The sequence below is a fragment of the Rhinoderma darwinii genome, chromosome 1 (assembly GCF_050947455.1).
Source record: "Rhinoderma darwinii isolate aRhiDar2 chromosome 1, aRhiDar2.hap1, whole genome shotgun sequence".
NCBI classification, from domain to species: Eukaryota; Metazoa; Chordata; class Amphibia; order Anura; family Rhinodermatidae; genus Rhinoderma; species Rhinoderma darwinii.
This window is the reverse complement of record NC_134687.1, coordinates 449,935,813-449,961,045: the sequence shown is the minus strand read 5'-3', so window position 1 is coordinate 449,961,045 and position 25,233 is coordinate 449,935,813. Positions and strand designations below refer to the sequence as shown.

The 25,233-nt window shown below is 42.7% G+C and overlaps 1 protein-coding gene across 6 annotated transcripts in view; it reads left to right on the top strand.

Annotated features, from left to right (window-relative positions):
- The window catches only part of CABIN1 (calcineurin binding protein 1), a 127,893-nt gene that overhangs the window by 54,375 nt on the left and 48,285 nt on the right, over positions 1-25,233 (top strand). For 3 of the 6 annotated variants that reach the window (XM_075832059.1, XM_075832045.1, XM_075832053.1), the window contains exons 22-29: positions 245-390; positions 511-772; positions 2,656-2,916; positions 4,501-4,652; positions 5,228-5,406; positions 9,220-9,396; positions 9,474-9,802; positions 19,565-19,678. In XM_075832059.1, coding sequence (XP_075688174.1) covers positions 245-390; positions 511-772; positions 2,656-2,916; positions 4,501-4,652; positions 5,228-5,406; positions 9,220-9,396; positions 9,474-9,802; positions 19,565-19,678 — 1,620 coding nt within the window. The remainder of the gene's footprint in view (positions 1-244; positions 391-510; positions 773-2,655; positions 2,917-4,500; positions 4,653-5,227; positions 5,407-9,219; positions 9,397-9,473; positions 9,803-19,564; positions 19,679-25,233) is intronic. The other 3 variants (XM_075832073.1, XM_075832067.1, XM_075832077.1) reach the window with 2 other exon arrangements.

The following is a 25,233-nucleotide window of genomic DNA, read 5'->3' as shown; positions in this document are numbered from 1 at the left end:
ACAGCCGGGATCCGATTTATCTCCGATCAGTTCGAACAGGGTGTCAGCTGTAATATACAGCTGACACCCGCAGTATATGAAGCTGCATGCAACCTCCCCCTATGACGTACATACACTATGGGTGGATGTAAAGGGATTCATGTTCGCATTGTTTGCAAAGCGTTTCTTTAATTCCTTAAGAATGACAAAGAAATGACAACATGATTTCAGTTTCATTATTAAAATGTTTAACTTTTCATTTCAGGTGCCACAACTACCAGAAGGAGCCGAAGACTCTCCTGAGGTCCTGAATGAATTATTTTACCTTCTCGCTGACTACCATTTTAAAAACAAGGAACAGTCCAAGGCCATTAAATTCTACATGCATGATATCTGCAACTGTCCCAACAGGTGCGTCTGGACCTGACCTTTATGTGTTTGAGGTTATTTCTTCAAATATGTATGTATAGCTTTACATTTTCAGGATTTACAGCAGTTGCTGGTCTCTCACCGTATTTTTTGCCATTACAGGTTTGATTCTTGGGCTGGCATGGCTCTGGCAAGAGCAAGCCGTATCCAGGACAAACTAAACTCCAATGAACTGAAGAATGATGGGCCCATATGGAAAGATGCCACTCCCGTTCTAAACTGTTTTAAACGGGCACTGGAGATTGACGCCTCAAACCTGTCCTTATGGATTGAATATGGCACAATGTCTTACGCACTTCACTCATTCGCTTCCCGACAACTCAAGCAGTGGGCCAGTGAGCTGCCCTCCGAGGCTGCGGCTCATGTGAGTTATGTGCGCTTCATCTATATTATTCAAATATGAGCAATAAACAATGAATAGTAATAAGGACGAAAGGCAATTATTTAATTCTATATAGCAGAGGGACTAGCTTTAGTTGTGCGTTCTCTGACTTACACCGCTAAAGATTTTGACTATAAATTTGACTCTTCAGGGTGTGGGTTAAAGCTGCCTTGAGACAATAGCATCCTGACCATTGTGGTTGGAACTTTCTGAAGCTCATCTGGAGTCTGCTGTGAAGGGAAACATACATTGGACATTTTGCATTTTGTGTGCCTAAAAAAAAATGCCAGCAGAAGTTTCCGACAGTGTCCTTTATATATTTTTTTCCCCCATTAGGAGAGCGAGATTTTATAAATTTCCGTATAATCCAGCTCTTATGAAAAGCTTTGCTGTAGTTTATGTACATTTGGATTGCATCCAGTTGTAGAGCAAGAAAAACCACTATTCTCACATCTGCGTTGGATCTGTTCGCAACCTCCATTGCAGATCCAGTAAAATATGCTGGACAAAATAGCGCTGCATGTTGCGCTATTTTGTCCGGCATAATGACAGACACCATGACCTGAAGTCCAACGGAACCAATTAAAGTCATGGAGGGAATTTAATAAGATTGGCGTTTTGATACATAAGATGCTTTTACTTTATTAAGGGGCGCGTGCTTCTTAATAAATTAGGCGCATCTCTGGCCGGCCATGCAACAGAAATCTCTGCCAGCTTGGGAACTGGCGTAAAATTGCCCAGTAATTTACCCCAGTTTTTTAGCGCAAATGATAGTAAATTTATCGGGTCGTGGTGACCCATACCGCTCCTGGTAAGCCCCACCTATTAAAAAAAGGAAAAAGAGGCAGAGGTGGAGTAAAAATGCAAAAGCCACAACATTTTTGCGGAAAAACACATTTTGCGTATATTGGCACTTTTCTAAGCCAGAAAATTGATGTCGAGTGCTTAATAAATTTCCCCCAATGGGTTTGGTCGGGCACCGTTAGGGTCAGTCATGCAACAGATCTGGTGCCTCCGTTTGGTTAGTTGTTTTGTTCCTATGATGAAGCAGAACAACGGAGAAAACGAACGCAGATGTGAACCCAGCCTATTCTGGGCACAGCCTCTGAGTTACTACCAGCTGCTGGAAACATTGCAGCTTTAGCGTCCTTATGAAATAAAGTTATAGGTGCTGATAGTTTGAGCAGAATTAGATTATATATTTAGATTGGAAATTTCCAGCGGGCAATCTTTGGATGGGATAAACTTTTATAGTAGAGTTCGTCAATGAGGTTGGAATTTGTTAGCGCTATATTTACCTGCTACCAGAAATATCCTATCCTACCAGTTTTCTTTTTATTGCTTATACATTGCATTGAAATTCCATCTATGTTAAATGTCATTCACGTGCTGTAATAATGTGACCATCTGGACATGATGCCACCAGGGCAAAACCTCACCATGGCCACATGGTTTACATGCAGCTTTATTCGAGATCCGGGACTCAGGAGGATTTTCAACATGTTTGCCGTTTTTATTAATAATCATAATAAAAGTTATTTTCTAAAAATAAAATTTGTCAGTCCCGGAAAACCCCTTTTAGGTTTCTAAAACCAGAAGTATAGTACTGAGTTGTCAGAAAGTGGCAGAGCAGATCAGGTTTGAGTGCCCGGATACACGTTTAACCTTTTAGCGATTCAGAATCTAGTATCCTGGCCATACGAAGTGGCAGATTTTCTTAATTTTTCCAGAACCCTTACTTATTTGCCTTTTGGATAAATAATAAATGAACAAGCATTTTTTTCGTATAGCCAAAATTTGAAACAATGTAATCCTGTGTTTTATGGTCATGTTCAATATTAAGGTCATTGTTGGTTTTTTCGCAGTTAAAAGAGCGCCGGGATGGTATGCTTGAGACAGCAAAGCAGTGTTTCACCTCTGCTTCTCTCTGTGAGGGAGATGGTGATGAGGAAGAATGGCTAATTCACTATATGTTAGGCAAAATCTGTGAAAAACAAAAGGTGACCCCAGAGTTGTATCTGCAGCACTACAAGCAAGCAGCACATTACCTGCACGAGGAAGCCGCTCATTATCCTAAGAAGATTCATTATCATAACCCTCCGGAGTTGGCCATGGAGGCTTTAGAGGTAAGAGGTGGTTAATATCATTGCTTTCAAGGGATTTTCTCCTTAAAATGTACTTTCCTTTTGATTCCCTTTCTTTCTCATTTTACTGCATAGGTCGATGTATTAGAACACAACTGTTATCAAGAATGGTTTGAGGTCATGAGGGAGCCACCATGTTCATCCGTGCAGTGTAGTAAGGGAGCCATACTCATCCATGCAGTGTAGCGAGGGAGCCATACTCATCCATGCAGTGTAGCGAGGGAGCCATACTCATCCATGCAGTGTAGCGAGGGAGCCATACTCATCCATGCAGTGTAGCGAGGGAGCCATACTCATCCATGCAGTGTAGCGAGGGAGCCATACTCATCCATGCAGTGTAGCGAGGGATCCATACTCATCCATGCAGTGTAGCGAGGGATCCATACTCATCCATGCAGTGTAGCGAGGGATCCATACTCATCCATGCAGTGTAGCGAGGGAGCCATACTCATCCATGCAGTGTAGCGAGGGATCCATATTCATCCATGCAGTGTAGCGAGGGATCCATATTCATCCATGCAGTGTGGCGAGGGAGCCATACTCATCCATGCAGTGTGGCGAGGGAGCCATACTCATCCATGCAGTGTAGCGAGGGAGCCATACTCATCCATGCAGTGTAGCGAGGGAGCCATACTCATCCATGCAGTGTAGCGAGGGATCCATACTCATCCATGCAGTGTAGCGAGGGATCCATATTCATCCATGCAGTGTAGCGAGGGAGCCATACTCATCCATGCAGTGTAGCGAGGGATCCATACTCATCCATGCAGTGTGGCGAGGGAGCCATACTCATCCATGCAGTGTAGCGAGGGATCCATATTCATCCATGCAGTGTGGCGAGGGAGCCATACTCATCCATGCAGTGTGGCGAGGGAGCCATACTCATCCATGCAGTGTAGCGAGGGAGCCATACTCATCCATGCAGTGTAGCGAGGGAGCCATACTCATCCATGCAGTGTAGCGAGGGATCCATACTCATCCATGCAGTGTAGCGAGGGATCCATATTCATCCATGCAGTGTAGCGAGGGAGCCATACTCATCCATGCAGTGTAGCGAGGGATCCATATTCATCCATGCAGTGTGGCGAGGGAGCCATACTCATCCATGCAGTGTAGCGAGGGAGCCATACTCATCCATGCAGTGTAGCGAGGGAGCCATACTCATCCATGCAGTGTAGCGAGGGAGCCATACTCATCCATGCAGTGTAGCGAGGGAGCCATACTCATCCATGCAGTGTAGCGAGGGATCCATACTCATCCATGCAGTGTAGCGAGGGAGCCATACTCATCCGTGCAGTGTAGCGAGGGAGCCATACTCATCCATGCAGTGTAGAGAGGGAGTCGTTTAGAAAGTGAGGATTTTGTAACTGCACAACAAGAATACACTCTAAATGGAGGTCAATGGATGCTGCATGTGTGTTTTGTTGAAAGCTAAGTAAATGTCTGTAGCAATCTTCCATAATATGGATTTGTTGGCTTTTTTTTAACGGTGACTAAAACTGTGTGAGGCGACAATTATAAAAGAAACACTCGAGTTTATATAGTCTCACATACTCTCTCCATTAGGTCTATTTCCGTCTTCATGCATCTGTCTTGAAGCTGCTGGAAAGAAATGACCAGGAACTAGATACTAAAATGTTGTTCACCGTTATGAAAGAAGCCACAGAAGGACCATTTGCTAAGGGAGAGGAGAAAAATACACCAAAAGCATCAGAGAAGTATGTTTTTTTTTTCTATAGCTATAACCTCATGTTCTTTATTTACATGTGTAGAGTTCTAGTCCTTTGTCTTCAAGCCACTAATACTTTAGCATGTAGTGCATTTAAAGACCTACCATAAAGAGGTTCTTCTTATGAATATATTTTATTAAAATTGAATGAACAAAGGTTGAGTTGAGGTTTAACTCTCTGAGCTACAGCAGGCGCCAGGACCTCCATGCAATAAAGGGGTTGCCTCATCACAGAAAACACATTTTAGATTGGAGCCGCTACTTGGGGCAAACTCCCAGCATCGGAGAAAACCACAGTCGCTGCAAAGGAATGTCCCCTGCAGCGTCTCGTTTACACGCTGGCAGCGCCCCTGGTGATAACAGCTGATTGTTGGGGACCTGTTATGTGGTAAGGGGTTCTTCAAACCAGGCAACCCCTTCAAAGCTGAATTGGCTCTGATCTTACTAGCATGTTATTTTAGTGGAAACGCCTTTTTTACTTCTTAATTACTTGTTTTTTTTAATCTTATTTATATTTGGGTTATTGTATCTGATCCACTTGTTTTGCCTGTGCTTGTATAATAGGGAGAAGCATTGCACTTTGGATGAGGATTCTCACTCTTCAGCTGGGACGATGCCAGGCCCTGGGAATTCCATTCCTTCCTCCTCTGGTCCAGGTCTGACATCTCCACCTTACACAGCCACTCCGATTGACCACGATTACATCAAATGTAAACCCCCCCGTCATCAGGCCACGCCGGACGGTACAGTCCCCCTTCTCAATACCACCAGCACTGGGCAAAGCTCTGATTGCTGGGGAGATGCACTGGGGAGCATCTTCTGACCATCACCTACAGCTCTGGCTGGCACATTGGGTGACAGGGAAATGCTGCTGCTCACTAATCTGCTCCTTACCCCTCTTTGCTGGATGCATTTATTATGTGATGTGCAAAGTTTCTTGTAAGGGCTTCTGTTGCTGCATAAGCCAAACCCAAACGGGACTATTTTATATTCCTAATTTCTAGCATTTTATAGCTAAAAATGCAAAAACCAAATAAAAGATTAGTTAGAACAACACATGCGATTAAGGTTAGGCACTAGACTTCTCTCTGGACTCACTGTAGCTGCCGTTATTTGTGTATGTAGAGCATAGATTCGCTTTCAATGTAGGCTTGTATTAAGGAAGTTAGTTAGGGTGAAAGGTCGGATGTGTAAATCTTTATTTTCTCTTAGCCCATAGTAATTCTGTCTGGTAAAATTTTACACATTCTATGTTTCCTAAAGGTGGACTCTGTCCCGTTTGGAGGCGGCTCTTACTGTCCTGAATGCCCCTTTTCCTTCTGGCTGGTGGGGGGAGAAATGCATGCTGACGGATTGGATTGTCCTCATGCTTGGCCCAGTCCAATTTTAGTTCTCTTCCACTTCTGCAAAATATCACATCTTAAATGTTTTCAAACGATCCTAAAGTGCCTAGGAAAGATTTCAAAAACAGATGCATATGTCACTTAATACATCATTATACACTGTGATCTGAAGGTCTCTTTATTAGAATTCATTGACTTCCAGACATCTAAACCTCCCAAATATTATTTTAATTATAATTTCAAGCGTTATGTGCAATGGATCTTTGTCCCCAGTGTTTTTAAGTTTCCAGAGCCTGGATCTGGTGGGATTTACCAGAATTCAGTTGGCCATTCTAGGACATGGAAAAGCACCACCACAGTGTGAATTGCAGCTGAGCTGGGCAATACAATTCTGTACTGTTGGAAATTGTCACCTGCAGACTTGGCCTCTGTTTTCCTCCAAACCTGAGTATATTGCTGTGCATCTTTTACAAAGGGACCCAAAGCTGTCCCTTACCTTGCATTCTTTACCTCCCTGCTTTAACCTGCTGCTTGTAAGCTTCACCTTCTTGTTCTTAGTGATATAAGATATATTTAGCATCATATACATGTATATTTAGTTATATGACGTTTATGTAGCTGTTTTGTGTATAGCATGGCCTAATCGTCTTCAACAAGGACTTGTATTTTTGTGTTTGAGGTGGATCACATTTCTGTTACACCCAGATTTGTATTTTACAGTTTACATATTATTTTTCATTCTGTAAAGCTCACAAAGATGGATTACAGTTAAAGGGGTAGTCTGGGCATGGGGCGGTTCTTCATACTGATCTATCCACAGAATAGGTCGTACGTATATGATCAGTAGGGGTCTGACACCTGGACCCCGCACCGATCAGCTGTTCCGACTGCCTTCGGGCACCGGAAGTTTTGCAGCGGTCAGTGTTGAAAGCAGTTGGCTCCGTGCACTGCCGATGTACTGTGACCGGAGTCATCTGCTTCCAACACTGACCGCTGCAAAACTTCCGGTCATATACTTATGACCTATTCTGTGGATAGATCATTAGTATGAAAAACCGCCCCATGACCAGACAATCCCTTTATCACATAGAAATTAGGTGTATTTCTATTTAATATTTTTTTATTCATAACAAAATTGAAACCCATTGGATAAATCTTTTTGCCCAAGCTATGACATTTCTATTCCTCCTCTGTTCAGTGAGGTAAGAAAGTGATAGCCTCCCTGCGCACAGCAGCAGTTGTCATTTTTAGGTATCTGGGTGAATCCTTCCTGCAATTACAGGTAACACTGCATACACATTCTTATGTTTTGAAAACAAAACCAATTAAACTTCTAATAAAATTATTGTGTGAGGCTTCCCTACAAATCAAGTGCATACATATTCTGAAGTTCAGTGTGGAGAAGTTAACCATTGCCATTAATCTCTTACCAACAGACGTAGCTTGCAAGGCCCAAACATGTTAGTGTCTACGGTCTACTACTGTTAGAAGGGCTATCTCATAGACCGCCCCTTTTTAAATTGATGCCGGACCAGTGATCAGCTGATCGTCGCAGGTCCGGCTTCATAAATCCTGTCATTAAGCTTTAATACCAGTGGAATCTGCAGCCAGCAATACAATTCCCCTGCAGCAGACTCGCAAGCCTGCAGAATTGGGATTTCAGCTCCGAACTATAATGCAGACAAAATGCAGTGTATTTACAAAGTTATGCAACTTTTTATGTGCATTCTGTGTGTAAATTCAAAAATGCTATTCCAGGTGGACTTAAGCTTTAAGGGAAACACTAATACTCTATTGTATGTCTAGTGCAGGGCCTGAGGCAGCGGTTCACCAAAGATGGAATCCGTGTTTCATTCCCCTTCCCTTCAGGACAGTAATGCTTTTTATTTTGAAACACGATCTATTTTAAACCACTTTATGAGCGATTTTTAGCTTTATGCTAATGAGTTGATTAATACCCAAGTAGGCGTGTTTTACTTTAGACCAAGTGGGCGTTGTACAGAGGAGTGTATGACGCTGACCAATCAGTGACCAATCAGCGTCATACACTTCTCTCCATTCATTTACACTGCACTAGCGATATAGTTATATCTCTATGTGCAGCTACAAACACTCGCGAGATTACGATGTAACCTGTCATTTTAAACGAGATTATGCTTGCCTTGCTGGAATCTCACAGAAAAGATTCAGAAGTGTCAGGATTCTGAGTACACATGACGTCCAGGCTGGATGGTCATGTGTATTCATTATCAGGACACTGTAGTAATGTTATAGTGTGTGTATGAGGCTGCACATAGTGATATATCTATATCGCTAGTGCAGTGTAAATGAATGGAGAGGAGTGCATGATGCCGATTGGTCAGCGTCATACACTCCTCTGTACAACGCCCACTTGGTCGAAAGTAAAACACGCCCACTTGGGCATTAAGTAACTCATTAGCATAAAGCTAAAAATCGCTCATAAAGTGGTTTAAAATAGATCGTTTTTCAAAATAAAAAGCATTACTGTCACCTACATTATGGCGCCGATCTTATGTAGGAGATAGGGCACTTATAATGTGGTGACAGAGTCTCTTTAAGAACTATTACGGCAACACTGTTACGTTTGCCATCGTTATCAGGCCAATAGAACCTCAAAAGGGATGCAGGCCCTCCGTCAAGACAGACTGATTTGCCTATACCAGTATAGATTGCATGTTTGTTGCAAACAGAAGAGTAAGAAATCCCAGTAGTAACCTTCCTGTTCCTCTTACATACATTGCATGTATCCTGTGAGGTTTTAAATCATTGATTCCATCAGAAGAGTAAACAAGAAGTGCAGTGCGTTGTATTTATATGTAGTAGTTACATTTAATATGTCGTAGCTACTTTTAAGCCTTCTCTTTACATAAAGTAGTGTATTCTAGATTGTAAATAGATACAGTATTGCCTTTTGTCATGGAGCACAATACTAAATATTCTGTCCATCATCTAACAATCTATGTCCCATGTCTATCTAGGTCTTGTAATACTGGATGTAATAATTCTCTGTACCTAATGTAAGTGAAAATGCTTCATTGTGTGGAGAATAGCCGGTGATGTTGAAAGGCTGTTTGTTGAATTGTCCTTTCCTGTCCCTTGTCCTTTGCTCTTGCTGCTTAGTGTTAATGCTTGCTGGTGAAGGGGTGTCTGGGAGTTGGCTACTTAACTCATGGCTTGTTTTCCTTCTCTTAGAACGCAGCCAGGACAGTATGGCAGTTGTCCTTTCCGACTGTAGCTCAACACAGGACACATTCACTGAGCCAGCCAGCTCGCAAGACAGCACCAAAGGACTTTACTTGGAAAAGAAGTCCAGTTATTCTCACAACACATCACAATACAGAGATAGTCAACCAGCAGCAGATGAGAAAGGTACCCAAACTAAAAAAAAAAATATTGGTAGAGTAAATTGGCATTAAATATTCTAATTGTGCCCTCCAAACATTTAGGAAGAACAGATGAACCAACAGAACAACCAGATACCCCAAGCTCAGTGGAGGTGAAGGGTTCTCCTGAAGTACAGACCTCTCCTACCTGCAGCACACCTATAAGGCCTTTGCCACCCCCTTTGACATTAGGAGACACCAAAAGGAAATCTGATTCAACTGGAGATATGTCCGAGTACCCCCAGTGTCTACCTGAAGGTGCTGAAGAACAGCGCAAAGTGTTAATTGAGCAATGCATTACTTCTTTCAAGTTGTGTCTAAGCCGTTTTCCTCAGCACTACAAAAGCCTGTACCGGTTGGCTTATCTGTATACTCACAGCCATACTCACCAGGTAAGATATATGGATCTGTGTATACGCAAGGCTTGTTAATACATCAATGATGGTGATGCATTCTACAGGGCTACAAATGGTATAGGACAATTAGCCCAGTACCTTTATCTGTCCCCACACAGTATAATTCCCCTATAGTGACTACCTACACAGTATAATGCCCCTAAAGCTGCCCCCCACCCAGAATAACGTCCCCATAGCTGCCCCACACAGGAGAATGCCCCGATAACTTCCCCTCACACAGTATAATGCCCCTATTTCTTCCCCCATGCAGTATATTGCTCCATAGCGCCCCCCGCACCCAGTATAATGCCCCCATAGTGCCTATTAATAAAATAATTATTCACCTAGCCCTGTGTCCATGGCAAGATTTCTCTGCTCTTCTGGTTTGTGCAGTGTGCGGCTTGGCACAAGCTGGCACGATGACATCACTACATAGGGCCTGCCTGCGCCGAGCCGACCACGGCCAGTATTATATAGTGAATGCTGGAACAAGGAGTCGTCCGCTCCCTTCTCCAGCATTGGGTTCAACTGTATCTGCGTCCTGAGGACGCAGATACAGTCTAAAACCCGGACATTTCACCATCTCAGTGGGCCAGGGGCCATTGGTGAGTGGCTCGCGACCCACCTTTTTGGAAACCCTCGAATATATTATAAACCGTAATGAATATTATACAATTATATCACTGGTTTGCGGTTGTTTCAAAAGTCACAGCACACTATGGAAACTGCAGACTGTCATGGTATGCTGAGACTTGTAGTTATACAATAGCCGGAACGCCAACTGCTAGGCATGCTGGGCAATATAGTTCAGTGATGATATTATTGTGGGGGGCAATAACTGCATGTTGGCTATGTAGACTCCCAGACGTCAATGACGTGCAGCTTTTGTATAGCTAGTGCACTAGAACCTGAATAGAAGCGTTCGGGATTTTAAAAAATATATATATATATTTCATTTTACACACGGTCAAACATATCCAATTCCCTTTTTGTCCAGGTCACTGACTGTATGTTTACACTATATTTATCCATACTAATGATTCATATCATAACTCTCATATAGGTCATAGTGGCAGCAGTATTTGTCCAATGCTGGCAGGTCCGTGCGCCGTCAGTACATCAGGTGCCAGGCCCAGTTGTAGCGCTACAAAGTGGTCATAGCCTCATGCCATAAACCAGTGATTTATAACAACCCAGTCTGGAAGTTTTGTGGATGTTTTTCTTCTCTTTAAGTCAAATGTTTCTTGGCTTACAGAAGGAACATACAAATAAATTATATATCACATAGAAAAACTGCAGCTTTTCGCATTTAGAAAGAGACGGCTATGTTTGATTGCTTTTCCCGGATTGTTTTTCTGTCTACCAGACATGCTGAGAAGGCGGCATCATTTATTGATTTCATCTCTGATTAGAAGTTCTATCAGCAGCCAACACATGACCGCTCATGACAGATTTTTTTTTTTTGACTGGTGTTCTTACGGTTTGAATGCTTTTGCATAGCAGCAGTGTGTTTGTAGTGATTCATCTTCTATATGGGATGGCAGACCCCTGAGAGCACAGCTATCCTCCCACAGTCTGTCAAGCCATTGCACTGGAGTTAATATAGTTACTGCCTACACATTATATCAACTAGTAGTTCCAGTGAGAAGGGGGGAGCATTGGATAAATTAACCTCTGCATATTGTATCTCACATGACTCACTGTATGGTTTCCTTTGTGCTAATCGCTAGAAAATGTAACATGGAATAGCAAGTATGCCATAACTGATGTATGTTGCCATGGAATGATCTAAAAATCTGTTGTATCGACTTAAGAAAGCAGTCATTTTTTTTAGAAGATAATATGGCACTCTAAGCAAATCTCTGTCTGGAGGTAGATGCTTAGAATATTTTATTCATACTATGATTCCTCATTTGTCTAGAATGCTTGAGTCCTTTTTTGGTGGGTGGCATAAAAGTTAAGCATTATGTGGTCACATTGATACTGGACTGTATTTACAGGGTAAATTCAGCCAATAGCAGTAGCGGGTTTATATGTCTGTATCCTATAGTCAGCAGCATTCGGCACTCCAGCTGTTGTGAAACTACAATTCCCAGTATGCCCTGGCAGCCTTTGCCTGGAATAATAAAGCCTTTGGTCAAAGCATGCTGGGAGTTGTAGTTTCACAACAGCTGGAGTGCTGATCCCTGTTCTAAGTTCACAAATTGGTCATAATTCTCTATAGAATGACCAAATGCTTTCGTCACTGATTAGAGATTTCCCTTATCATAATCTCAAACACAGCTTTCTAAGAAAAAATGTCATTTGTTCAATGCCACTTTTGTTGTGATAGAAACCTGTGAGCAGTGCTAAAATGGTTTGGAGGATTTATGGAGCCTCAAAGCCCCTTCCTTTTCAAAGTAGGACTTTTTAGAAGATGACTTGTGGCTGGATTTCCCCTTTAGATATTGTATGTCAAACTCGGGCTTGGACAAATCTTAGTTGTTGGCGCCCCAGCCTTCCCTAGCGAGCCTCGTCATCTTAGTCATCATGGCATCCCCCTCCACAAGCAGTAACAGTGAGCCTCCCACTCGCAAAACCTCCCCCCAGCCAACCTCTCCTAGTAGTCACAGCAAGGTTTAACCCCAGCTTGCCCACCGCAGTAGTTACAGCATGACCGTACCCCACATACTCCGTATTATGGAGAGTTCTATAGTTGCAGGAGGAGCTTTGAGCAGAAGAATGGACAATCAATTGGCTTAGATACCAGTAGAATAAACGGAAGGCTTCAGAGGATATTATTCAATCCAATTGTTTTTATTTGGTTATTGTTTTGTAAATGGTTCAAATAATATGAGGACACAGCTGCTTGTAAATGGTTAATCTGCCGGAGGACTGGCAGCTGCTTGTAAAGGGTATTAATCTAAGTCTCTCGCTACATACTTACACACAGAACCAACAGTAGTCACACATTGAGGAGAAAGCTGTGACAGGATTTACTTCTGTTGCTGCTTCCTATAGTCTCAACCTCCTGCTCCATAATAAACAGGAATCTAGCTTACATGGCTGCTAATATAACTACATCCAGCATGAAGATCCGGGAGATCTTTGCCTCTATGTTTACGTGCTACATACTCAGACCCCCCCTCACAGTGGGCTCTCCCAGTTCAGAAGCAGGAAATCTCACAGAGCAATCCAAATCTCATGAGACATAGGGAAGAAGTTACAAAGACTGTCATTTCTGCAATGGAGTACAATACGCCAAATCTATTGAGAGGCGTGTTTTTGCTGTCCCTGTGCCAGCTGTGAGCAGGCGTGGATTTGCGTCATAATTTATGCCAATTTCTAGCTTAAGTGATGGTAAATCTGTTGTGTCACTGGAGTCCCCAACCCCTCCTGCTACGCCCTGTCCACTTTTTGCGGGAGGTGTGAAAAGTCACAAATTATATGGCGGGTGCCATAATTTGGGAATATTCTATGCCATAAAATCTGCATAAAGCCTTTGATAAAATCCCCCTTTCGACTTCAACTGAAGGTCTCTCTTTCTTAAAGGACCAGAGCTTTTATCATTAAAGAGAAAGGTGATAAGTCCTCTTTAACGACAAGCGACCGATATATCTGTCACGAGCGGGTGCTAGTTTATGATCCGTCACTCGTTGGACAGAGGAGAGCGCTCCCTCTGTCAGCCCATCGCCGCCCCATGACTCAATCACAGGGCACCGATGGGTTATCATGGCAGCCGGGGGCCTAACATAGGACCCCCAGGTCTGTTCTCCGTAACTGCCTATTGGCCTAATAGAGTGCCTGTCAGTTTTCCAAAGCAATTATACAAGCGATCAAAGGATTGCGTCTTCAAGTCCCTTAGTGGTACTAAAAAAAAGCAAAATGAAATTTAATAAAAATGAAAAAAAATAAATAATTCGGTGCCGCCGTTGTAACGACCCATAGAGCAATCCTAATTTATTAGTTCTACCGTATGGTATGAAAAAAGTGCACAAAACATTGGCGGAACAGCTGTTTTTTTTTGGGTTTTTTTCTTTCCTCCTTAAAAAATAAAATAAAAGCTAATTAATAAATGATATTTCCACGTAAATAAAAACTACAACTCATCCTGCAAAAAATAAGCCTTAATACGGCTACATCAACGGAAAAATAAAAATATTATGGCTCTGGAAGTTGGTGACACAAAAGTGACTTTCTTTAGTAAGACATGTTTTATTGTACTAAAACGTGAAAAGTACTATTGATATTTGGTATCGCTGCCTTCGTACCAACCTGTAGAATAAAGTTAACATGTTATTTTTACCGCACGGTAAACGACGAAAAAAAAAAAGAAGAAAAAAAACCGTGCCAAAATTGCGTTTTTTGTGTTTTTGCATTCCCTTTAAAAAAAATGAAAACTAAATTCTATGTACCCAAAAAATGGTGTCGTTGAAAAGTACAACTCGCCCCGCAAAAATCAAGCCTGCATACAGCTACATCCACCAAAAATAAAAGTTATGGCTCTTGGAACGTGAGGATGAAAAAATGAAAGAAAGTGATTTGGTCATTAAGGCCTGGTCGTTAAGGGGTTAAGCTAAAAAAAACAAACTGGTAAGCATTGCTGAACCCCATTGGAATGAGGAAATGAGAAGATACAGGAGCCCTGATTTACTCCACGCTTCACCAGTTTCGCTGGCAGCTGGCATGTGTGTTTGTTTAGGGCATGCGGCGTTATTTCTATGTGTGGGCTCAGTGTGGTTTGCTGTACAAATGCTTTTGGCCAAGATACTGTACACAGTTTATTATTTGACACTTCTTTGTTTTGGTAACAGAAATCCATTACCAGGCTAGCGGCTCCTCTTCCTGAGATGGTCGGAAGATGTGGGAATGCGCAGCACTGCTCATAAGGAGAACTGGAATTCAGTGGTGATAGGTGCCACCTAGAGGCCAGAGTTGATTCCGCTGAGACATTACGTCGATTTCAGCCTGTTAGGGCTTGTCCACACGTAGCGGAATTGCGGACAGAAAAAAACGCAGCAGAATAAAGTAGCAGCAAAGTGGATGAGATTGAACAAATCTAATCCTTTAGTTGCAGAATAGCCATGCATGCATTCCAGGGACTTGATTTAGTTAGGTCTTCCTTTTATCTTATTTTAACATATACATATAGAATATAAAGTATACACAATCAAATGTATTTAATATTAAAAAATATAATATTGAAAAAAAAAAAAAAGGACTACTAAAATGAACGTTACAATAGGTCACACAAGGGAAATAAAGGATCAGAAAGGTCAACATCAGCGAACTGCCCGTCAGGTTCAGTAAAGATTATATTGCTGGTGGATGCCACTAAAGTAGGCCGGATCCATCCACAAAAATATCGTATTTACTGCAAATTTTATAGACTAGCAGTGTTCACATCTTCTTTCCTGCCAACTAAACTGAATATATGTCTGGAAAAGCCTTGAGGACTTGGTATTGCACTTTAAAATAAATTTGTCATGGGCTATTAAGAATAACCTATGTACAATACATAAAAAATACAAACTTATTTATTCATAGATCTGTGGTGCATGAAATAAAAAAATAAGGCTCCATTTTCAGTAGCATGAACTGTAGTCACTGCTGGTTTGTTATTTTTGTAAGTTCACTTCTTCCCATGAATATGATGGTGCTGTGTAAATATAGATGGTCATCATTGTACAGACAACCAGAGCAATGGCATCTATTTTCCTGGCATCAAATGTCCACCATGACCGTGAATGTCAAAATAACTTGAAGGCTATGTTCACACTGAGTTTTTGGACACGGAAACCGCATCGCAAAACTCATCAAAAACGGCCCGAAAATGCCTCCATTTCAATGGGAGTCGGAGGCGTCTTTTTCCAGCGAGCGGTAAAACCATCTCGCGGGAGAAAGAAGGGACATGCCCTATCTTCGGACGTTTACGCCTCTGACCTCCCATTGACATCAATGGGAGACAGAGAAAGCGTATTTCGCGGCGTTCAATGGCCGCGGGCGAAAATCTGCGTGTAGGGAGAGGAAAATCTGACTCAAACTTCCAAACGGAATTTTGAGGCTGAAATTCCGCCTGCAAAAAACTCAGTGTGAACATAGCCTAAGGCTATGTACACCTTTAGGCTATGTTCACACGGAGTATTTTGGGGGAGGAATATCTGCCTCAAAGCTCCAAACGGAATTTTGAGGCAGATATTCCTCCCCCAAAATACTCCGTGTGAATAGCAATGATCGCGCCGTTTTTCGCCCGCGGCCATTGAGCGCCGCGGGCAGAAAACACGCTTTCTCCTGCCTCCCATTGAAGTCAATGGGAGGTCGGAGGCGGAAGCGCCCGAAGATAGGGCATGTCGCTTCTTTTTCCCGCGAGGCAGTTTTACTGCTCGCGGGAAAAAGACGCCGACGCCTCCCATTGAAATCAATGGGAGGCGTTCTCGGGCCGTTTCTGCCGAGTTTTGCGACGCGGTTTCCGCGTCAAAAAACTCGGCAAAAGACCCCGTGTGAACATAGCCTTAACATAGACAGTTGTTTTTTTTTTCCCATAAAAATATCAGCGTGTCTGATGCAACTTCCTAAATACATTTTATTAAAAATAATTTTTACTTTTTGAGATACAGCTGCTTTGTATCCTGTATACAGAGCAGCTGTATCTTGCACTGAATCCTGTATTCTATTTGGGCTCTCGTTGACTTAGGATCCAAATTGGCGGAGTGATCGGGAATAATCCACCTATCCACCTATCTCCCTTTCCCATCCCTCCTTTTTTTTTAGCATAAAAGAACGCAGCGCATCCACCATGTGCGCCACAGGGAATTCCGGGTGAAAAACTGCACCAAACCGTGGTGCAGTTTTCCGCCCGGAATGTCCGCTGCGGAAAACTGCTGCATTAACTGGCCTGCTGGGATGAATAGCGGCACATAATACTATGTACGGATCCCGGAAGCAGTTGGCTCCGTACATAGAATAGCAGCCGTGCTGCAGAACTGCAGGTCTGCTCCTATTCACTTGAATAGAAGCAGCGCTGCAGTACTGCAGCTCGGCTGCTATTCCGTGGCCGGAGCTAACTGCTTCCGGCATGCACGTCCGGTGCCCGGATCATGTACTGATGTAGGTCATCAGTTGTCAAAAGGTGGAAAACCCCTTTAAGGTTAGATATTCTAAAATTAGACCAGACAAGCAAAAATTGCTAAAAATTCATCACAATGGCGCACACGGTATGAGAAATTTGGTGCATCTTGCCAGACATGTTAGACACTTACTTACTCCTCCTCAGTTCTCTTCCTTACTCCACCTCCTACACCAATATTTTGCGTCAAAAGAATGGCGCACGCCATTAATCTGGCACATCTTACAACTTAGACATGTGCCTTTTCTAGCCACTTTTTAAATCTGTCGAGTGAGGTGTAAAGTGTACAGAACAAATTTGGGGCACCGCATGTATGCCAATTTTTTGGACACAATTGAAACCATTTTTCTTCCCTAAAACAACTGAAAATAGCGTCCAAGATACGGCGTCCGATCGAGGATGCAGCTTATTAAAAAATATAAGGTATGAAAATACGTCCATGTAGAATTGTAGATGTATGAGTAGCTCCAAAGATTGACATTGGCTTTGTATGTTACATCTACCCCACACAGACAGAATACAGAGTTAACCCCTTAATGACCAGCCTATTTTCAACCTTCATGACCAAGCCATTTTTTACGTTTTTCCATCATCGCATTCCAAGAGCTATAACTTTTTTTATTTTTGCGTCGACATAGCTGTATGAGGTCTTGTTTTTTGCGGGACAAGTTGTATTTTTTTAATAGCACCATTTTGAGGTACATATTATTTATTGATGAACTTTTATTAACTTTTTTTGGGGGGGGGGGGGGATTAGAAAAAAACCTGAAATTTCGCCACTCTTTTTTTTGCATCCTAAATCTACGCTGTTTACCGTGTGGTATAAATAACACAATAACTTTATTCAGCGGGTTGTTACGATTGCAATGATACCAAATGTGTATAGTTTTTGGATGTTTTACTACTTTTACACAGTAAAAACGCTTTTTTTTCAAAATTATTTGTTTTTGTGTCTCCATGTTTGAAGAGCCGTAACGTTTTTATTTTTTCGCCGATGCGGTTGTATGAGGGCTATTTTTTGCGGGACGACTTGTAGTTTTTATTGGTACCATTTTGGAGTAGATGTGACTTTTTGATCACTTTTTATTACATTTTTTTTAAGTCAGGATTCACAGAAAACAGCGATTTTTCCATAGTTTTTATTTCATTTTTTACGGCGTTCACCGTGCGGGTTAAATAATGTAATAGATTTATAGTCGGGGTCGTTACAGACACGGCGATACCAAATATGAGTACTTTATTTTGTTTTTTTAATAGTAAAGCAGTTTGTAAGGGGAAAAAGTGAGTTCAAAAAAATTTACTTTTTTTTATTACCTTTATTAAACTTTTTTTTTTTACTAGTCCCACTAGGGGACTTCAATATGCGATTCTCCGATCGCTATTATAATACACTGCAATATTTTTGTATTGCAGTGTATTACTGCCTGTCCGTTTAAAACGGACAGGCATCTGCTAGGCCATGCCTCCGGCAGGCATTCACTACAGGCAGACCTGGGGGCCTTTATTAGAGACACAGACACTCGGTGATCTTATCGCCGGGTGTCAGTGGGATGAGAGGGAGCTCCCTCCCTCTCTCCAAAACAACTCAGATGCGGCACTCGCTATTGAGCGCCACATCTGAGGGGTTAAACGGATGAGATCGATACTTATATCAATCTCACAAGTTCGAGCACGGACGCCCTCGGCTACCTCTGGTAGCTGAGAGCAGGGAGATTTAACGGCTCCCTGCTCTGTTTATTTATTCCGATGCAGCGCCGTAGCCCGTGAAAAGGTGTATGGCAGTGACTGCCGTGAAAAGGTGTATTGGCGGTCACTAACGGGTTAATACATGGGTGAATGAAGTGTGGATGAGGCCCACGTTTGGACTGGTATATTATTTTACCTATTCTAATACATCAGGATACAGAGAGAGAGTGCCTAGATTACCTACATTTGCAGAGGATTGCCTAGACTTCATATAATTATAGGTCCATGCAGGTTTTCAACCTTTTAGGTGTAGGGGAGTTTCCATTCACTGACCGCAAGCAGAGTTCTTGAAATGGTGCTTAATTGTAACCTAAAGCATATTAGAAAGTTTGTATAACTTCTTGTCATTACATGATTAAGCATTAGTCCATAATGCTGGGACAACCCAGACACACTCACTAGGGACACCTTCTGACTCCCTAATGATTTTTATTTGTGCGTTCTGTTTGCTATAGAGCACCAAAACAAGCCCGGCCTGTTGCTTGGCAATAAGCGCTGCAGCCAGCAGGTGACTACGTTGGACTTCTATTCTCCTGTGGAGATGAGCATAGCCACCCACGATGCTGCAGAAGTGCGTGTGGTGCGTGTTGGTGATGCATCACCCGCACTGCCACCCCCTGCAGTTCCCGGGGGAAGATTCTTCAAGTACGTGACTTAGAGGAATTCACAGGGGAGTTTTCTTTTAATGTTCTAATATACAAACGTCAATAATTCAAGCTAATTTGTCCAGCGCATCGCGCCAGTCACCTTCTACCCGAAACTTGTTGCCTTATTAGTCCCAATTCTATATCTATTTGGTGTCGAGAGAAGTCATTCGACCCTCCCCGCTTCTCGTTTACCTTTTGATAGATATGGCGCGGCATACCCACAGACACATCCCTGCTTCATCCTGCCTGTTGTCTCCACAGAACTTGCAGTGGGCCAGAGACGTGTTGCTAGGCAGCAGTATCCCGTGGCAGCAGCTGAAGCACATGCCGGCGCAGGGGCTCTTCTTCGAGAGGAACAAGACTAATTTCTTCAATGTAAGTTATGCTCATTGAAATTGGTGGACGGAATGCAAATGTATAGTGGGCTCAATTGCTATGTCGCCCATTTGTGCGAATACTGGCTACAAAATTTTGTCAAATTTCCACAATTTCATGTAATTTAGCTAATACTGTATCATCATGCTTTTCTATTATTATATTATTATTATTATACTTTCGAAGTCTCGTTGGTTGAGTTGAAAGATGGCTGGTGACAACCCATCTATCTCTCTGCTGTCGACTTGATCGCAGGCTGCACTGGAGCCAGAAGTTAAGCAGATGGTAAACTTTGGAGACTGGTTGACTAGGAGCCAGAGTGAAAATCCACATGTGGTTCTACTTGGCCACAGTTATGCGGTAATGGGATGTATATGCAACATGAGACGGGAAACCGAAAGCTGTGATGCCAGTAGGTTTATCATAAATGATAGTCCTTAGACCGTATTCGCAATGATATTGGCTCAACAGTCTCAATTCACTTTTTACACTGTACAGGAAAGTTAATAAAAGACCATATACAATTTTATTATGTATTACAAATATATTATAATTAGTAGGAAGACTCCAATATTGTGTTTTTTTTTTATTGCTTTTTCTTTTTATACATTTGTTCTATCATTTGGTGTATAAACAGAGCTCCTTTTACCCCCAGTATTGAACTTGTCTTGTTGGAAAAAGCACGGTCACGTAAAGCACACAAGTATATATGTATATGTGGCTGGAATTCCTGAATGAAGATTATTAATAAGGTGGAGTTATCGTTTTGGTAGCCGATTATAGCTTGTACACTTCTTTCCAGTAACCCCATTGAAAGACTTGATAGTTGGCCTCTATAACTAAGATGACCGTGAGCTACTAAAATAGGCACCGTTTTTTTAATGGGTCTAAAGTTTGCATATGTTTCTCCAGCTTTAATTGTAACCTGAGCCCAACTCAGGAATGCAAGTGCGTCAAGCGAGTTTTGACTTTCGTAGGAAGCTCTTCCTTTACTGGAAAACAAAGCTATACTGGTGGACAACAAAACAGATTGATATGTATTGTGGGTATTGTTATAAAGCGTTGTCAATTGTGAAATGTATATAGATTTTTTTGCAATATTATGAAATTACATGAAAGTTTTTATTCATCTTTAAACACCAGTTAAGGCCCCATGCACGCGACCACGTCCATAATCCCGGCCTGTAAATGCGGGCATGGCTGCCCGCGTTTTCGGGCCGTGCACTCATACAAAATATGGGACGGACATAACTTTCGGAACATTTCTATGGCACGGACACCCATCCGTAGCGATACGGAAGGGTTTCCGCGGCCAATAGAACTGAATGGGTCTGTAATTGCGGACAATTTTATGGTCGTGTGCATGGGATCTAATAGTTTATATTTTGATTCATCTGCATTAATAGTTCTGTAACTATAAATCCAGCCTGTATTCTACCCATTCTCATCCACAACTGCATTGACAATTCTTCAGGCTAGCTTGGTCAGGTCTCCCAGCATTCACTGGCTCAATGTATCTACAAATCATGCTGTAGTTGATTGCATTGTCTATCGAACCCCAATGACTTATAATGGGGTCTGTCGCGCTTTCCGTTGTTTTGATGGCATGCAGCACTATTCTGGCCCTCAAATCTGACAGAACAGCCGACGGATCGCAGATGTGAACAGAGCCTTACTTGGTATCGAATCCTATCCTTTTAAAGAAAGTCTGCCTCGCTTCTTTGGCATGAAGTTTCGAGTTCCTTAGAAATTGCGCTCACTCAGCCACACAGTCTTATGTGTTTCATCAGCCCTGGAAATGCTTGCGAGATGTTGGCTTTAGTATAAGCCTTCTGTTGTAGATTTTATTAAGAGTACATTTATTTTTGTCTGGGGTTTTGGAGCATATGTCTGTATTGGGATCTTTAGTATTACAGTTTAAATATTTTAGTGTAAACCGAATAATAATTCCTAATTCTAGTCTACTTCTCTGCATTATTATTTATGGGAAGACTTTTTATAAAATTCACTAGACTCGAGTGGGACTACGTAATACTTTCTTTTTGTAAGAGTAAAGAAAATAATCTGTAACTTATACAAAGATTTTTCAACATTTTGAAAAAAAACCTGTGTATGATATAAAGTGCGTCTTGTTGCTAGAGGAGCGTAACGTGTCCTCACACATGGCCCAACTATAGGCCACGCTTTTATAAAAATTAGGCTGTGCAGGACCAGCTTAAGAGCTCAAGTTGGATATGCGTTCTATACACTAAACACTATAGTTAGGCTACATTCACACGACCGTTAAAAGTGGCCGTGTGACGGACGTTTTTTGAACAGCCGTTTCCAGAACAATGATGTTCTATGAGTGTATACATACGGCCGTTTTTTTTTAACGGCCCGTGAAGTTGGCCGTTAAAAAATAGCCACACGGACCTCATAGAAGGCAATGGATCCGTTTTTAACGGCCATCAATACATGTAACAACCGTTTAAAACGGATCTGTGACATGGGGATTCAAGAGGCAAGGGAACTATTGCTGGCTATCGGCGCGCGATGACGCTGAATGCCCTACACACTCACCGATGCAGCGCCGTCTTCTTCAGGTGTGGTCTATAGTCTTCGTGCCGCCTACTCAGAACCCATGAAGACTTAGAGACCACACCAGAAGAAGACGGTGCTGCATCGGTTAGTGTGTAGGGCATTCAGCTGGAAGTTTATTAATAAATGTTGGGTATTGTTGCACTCACTACAAGTGTAGTGTGGCGCTAATACAGGGGGCATTGTACATAGTTGTCAACTGTAGCGAATTTTCCGGGACTGTCCAGAATTTACAGAGGCAGTCCCAGAAAATTACTACAGGGGGGGGCTTTCTCCGGAGAGGTGTGTGTGGCGACCTCTACAGGGAGGCTGTGTGGCATCATATACAGGGAGGCTGTGTGGCATCCTCTACAGGGAGGCTGTGGGGCATCATATAGAGGGAGGCTGTGTGGCATCCTCTACAGGGAGGCTGTGGGGCATCCTCTACAGGGAGGCTGTGTGGCATCCTCTACAGGGAGGCTGTGGGGCATCCTCTACAGGGAGGCTGTGGGGCATCCTCTACAGGGAGGCTGTGGGGCATCCTCTACAGGGAGGCTGTGGGGCATCCTCTGCAGGGAGGCTGTGGGGCATCCTCTGCAGGGAGGCTGTGTGGCATCATATACAGGGAGTTATGTGGCATCACATACAGAGAGGCTGTAAATAGTGTCTAGGTGAACATGTGACCTTCCTTTGGGTGTTTTCAGAGGGTTGGGACAAAAAATACCTGACAAATGAAATTCATCAGGTTTTTTTTAACGGCCATGAAAAACTGATGTCAGACGGCCATTAAAAACGGACAAACGGACTGGAAATGGATGGAAATTTAGAGATAGACTGATGCAAAATGGCCATGAAAAACTGACAGTTGATCATTTTTTTAATGGCCATTCTTTTTCACTGTCGTGTGAATATAGCCTATTAGGCTTCATTCACACCCTGACTGTGGTGTACTGTTTGCATATGCGCTGAAAAAATCTCTCAACATATATTCTGATGTGCGCATATAGTTTAAAGGGTTATTCCCATCTTAGTCATTTATGGCGTATGCCATAAATTTCTGATAGATGCGTATATCAGCGTCCGTCTTGACATAGGTATGGGCCCCAAACCTTTAATGGGCAAACCATGTGCCAAAAAAAAGTGTTCTTTCATAAGTATGACTGGGATACATTCGTATACGGCAGCATTCTTTACTGCATTATATAGGGAAATATGGACACAAATTGGAAAAAATGGAGTTGGTGTAACCAATAAAATTAACCAGAGATTATTCCTCTAATCCCAATGATTCCAAATATGTTTGTGATTGATGTGGGCTGACAAACGTCCATTTTAAGGTTCTAAGCATGTACCCCTCACTTGGCATGTACGTGGCATTTGTACATGGGTGTAAAGTAGCCGGGTACAACATTTATTTGTTAAGTATAAGGCCCCATGCACACGAACGTGTTTTTGCGGCCGCAATTCCCCCGAAAATCCACGGGAGAATTGTGGCCCCATTCTTTTCTATGGGGCCATGCACACGACCGTAGTTTTTACGGTCCGTGCATGGCCCGGGAACCCGCACCGCAGAAAGAACGGGCATGTCCTATTACGGACATCTTCTGCAGTCCGGGCTCATTGAAAACAATGACGGCGGCCATGTGCATGTCGTACGATTTGCGGGCGGCCCGCGGCTGACAGTCCGCTGACAGTCCGCAGCCGCCCGACCCGACAATCACGGCCGTGCACACGGCTACGGTCGTGTGCATGAGGCCTAAGAGCTAATAGAAACAGGGCAAAAATGGAGGACAAGGATTATTTTTGTAGATGTGGGAAACCTCCATTCTGCTTGATGTGGGCATCCATTTTTATCGCATACTAAGGCCTCGTTTACACGAGCGTGATATACGTCCGTGCGACGCGCGTGCTTTTTACGCGTGTCGTACGGACCTATGTAAATCTATGGGGGCAGTGCAGACAGTCTGTGAGTTTTGCTCAGCGTGAGTCCGCTGAAAAAAAACTCGCGACATGTCCTATATTTGTGCGCTGTTTGAGCATCACGCACCCATTGAAGTCAAAGGGTGCGTGAAAATCACGCAGGTCACTCGGAAGCACTTCCGTGCGAACAGCGTGATTCGCGCAACAGCTGTCAAACTCTGAATGTAAGCAGAAAAGCACCACGTGCTTTTCTGTTTACAAACATCCAAACGGAGTGTCATAATGATGGCGGCTGCGCGAAAATCTCGCAGCCGCGCATCATACACTGATGACGCACAGAGCTGTTAAGTGCCATTTGCGCACGCAAAACGCCGCGTTTTTTGCGTGCGCAAAACGCACACGCTCATGTAAACCAGGCCTAAGAGTGTGCTGCACTGGCCGGTGCGAACTTTTTTTTTTATAGGAAGGAGTTAAATCTTTTTCTGAATTTAGTAATATGGCACTTACATTTGATTGCTACAATGACAGCCTGGTCTGGCGAATCACAGTGGGCTATTAAAAGCATTCAGCCATAAAACTAGATTGTAGACTCGAAGGGGTTAATGAGCGCATTCAGTGTTCTGTATTAACCGCACAGACCATACCTAAAAAGTCTATAGAAATTGGTTTTCTGTTCATTGTACATTCTTGGAATCATCGCAGGCTTAACCCATTATAGGTCAGCCATAATGAGATGTATATCACTGTTGTACTTCTCTCTTATCTGGGCATTTGCTGCATGTCTCCATAAGTATTGCCAGTCCTCAATCAAGCAGAACTTTCCAACCACAAGCATATTGTGCATTCAACTCAATGTCTTTTTTCTTGTGCCACTCGTAAACTTTTTTTCTTCGCCATACCCTCTCATCATCAGTAATGTGATCCTTTCCGTTTCGGACAAATTCATTTTGTGATATGACAATAGAAATGTACAAAAATGAATATTACTCTCCGAATTAGCGCTCTCTGAAATTCACAAGCGACTACAGAAATGTGTACGCATGAAATCATGTTACAATCGTAGACCAGGTCCATTT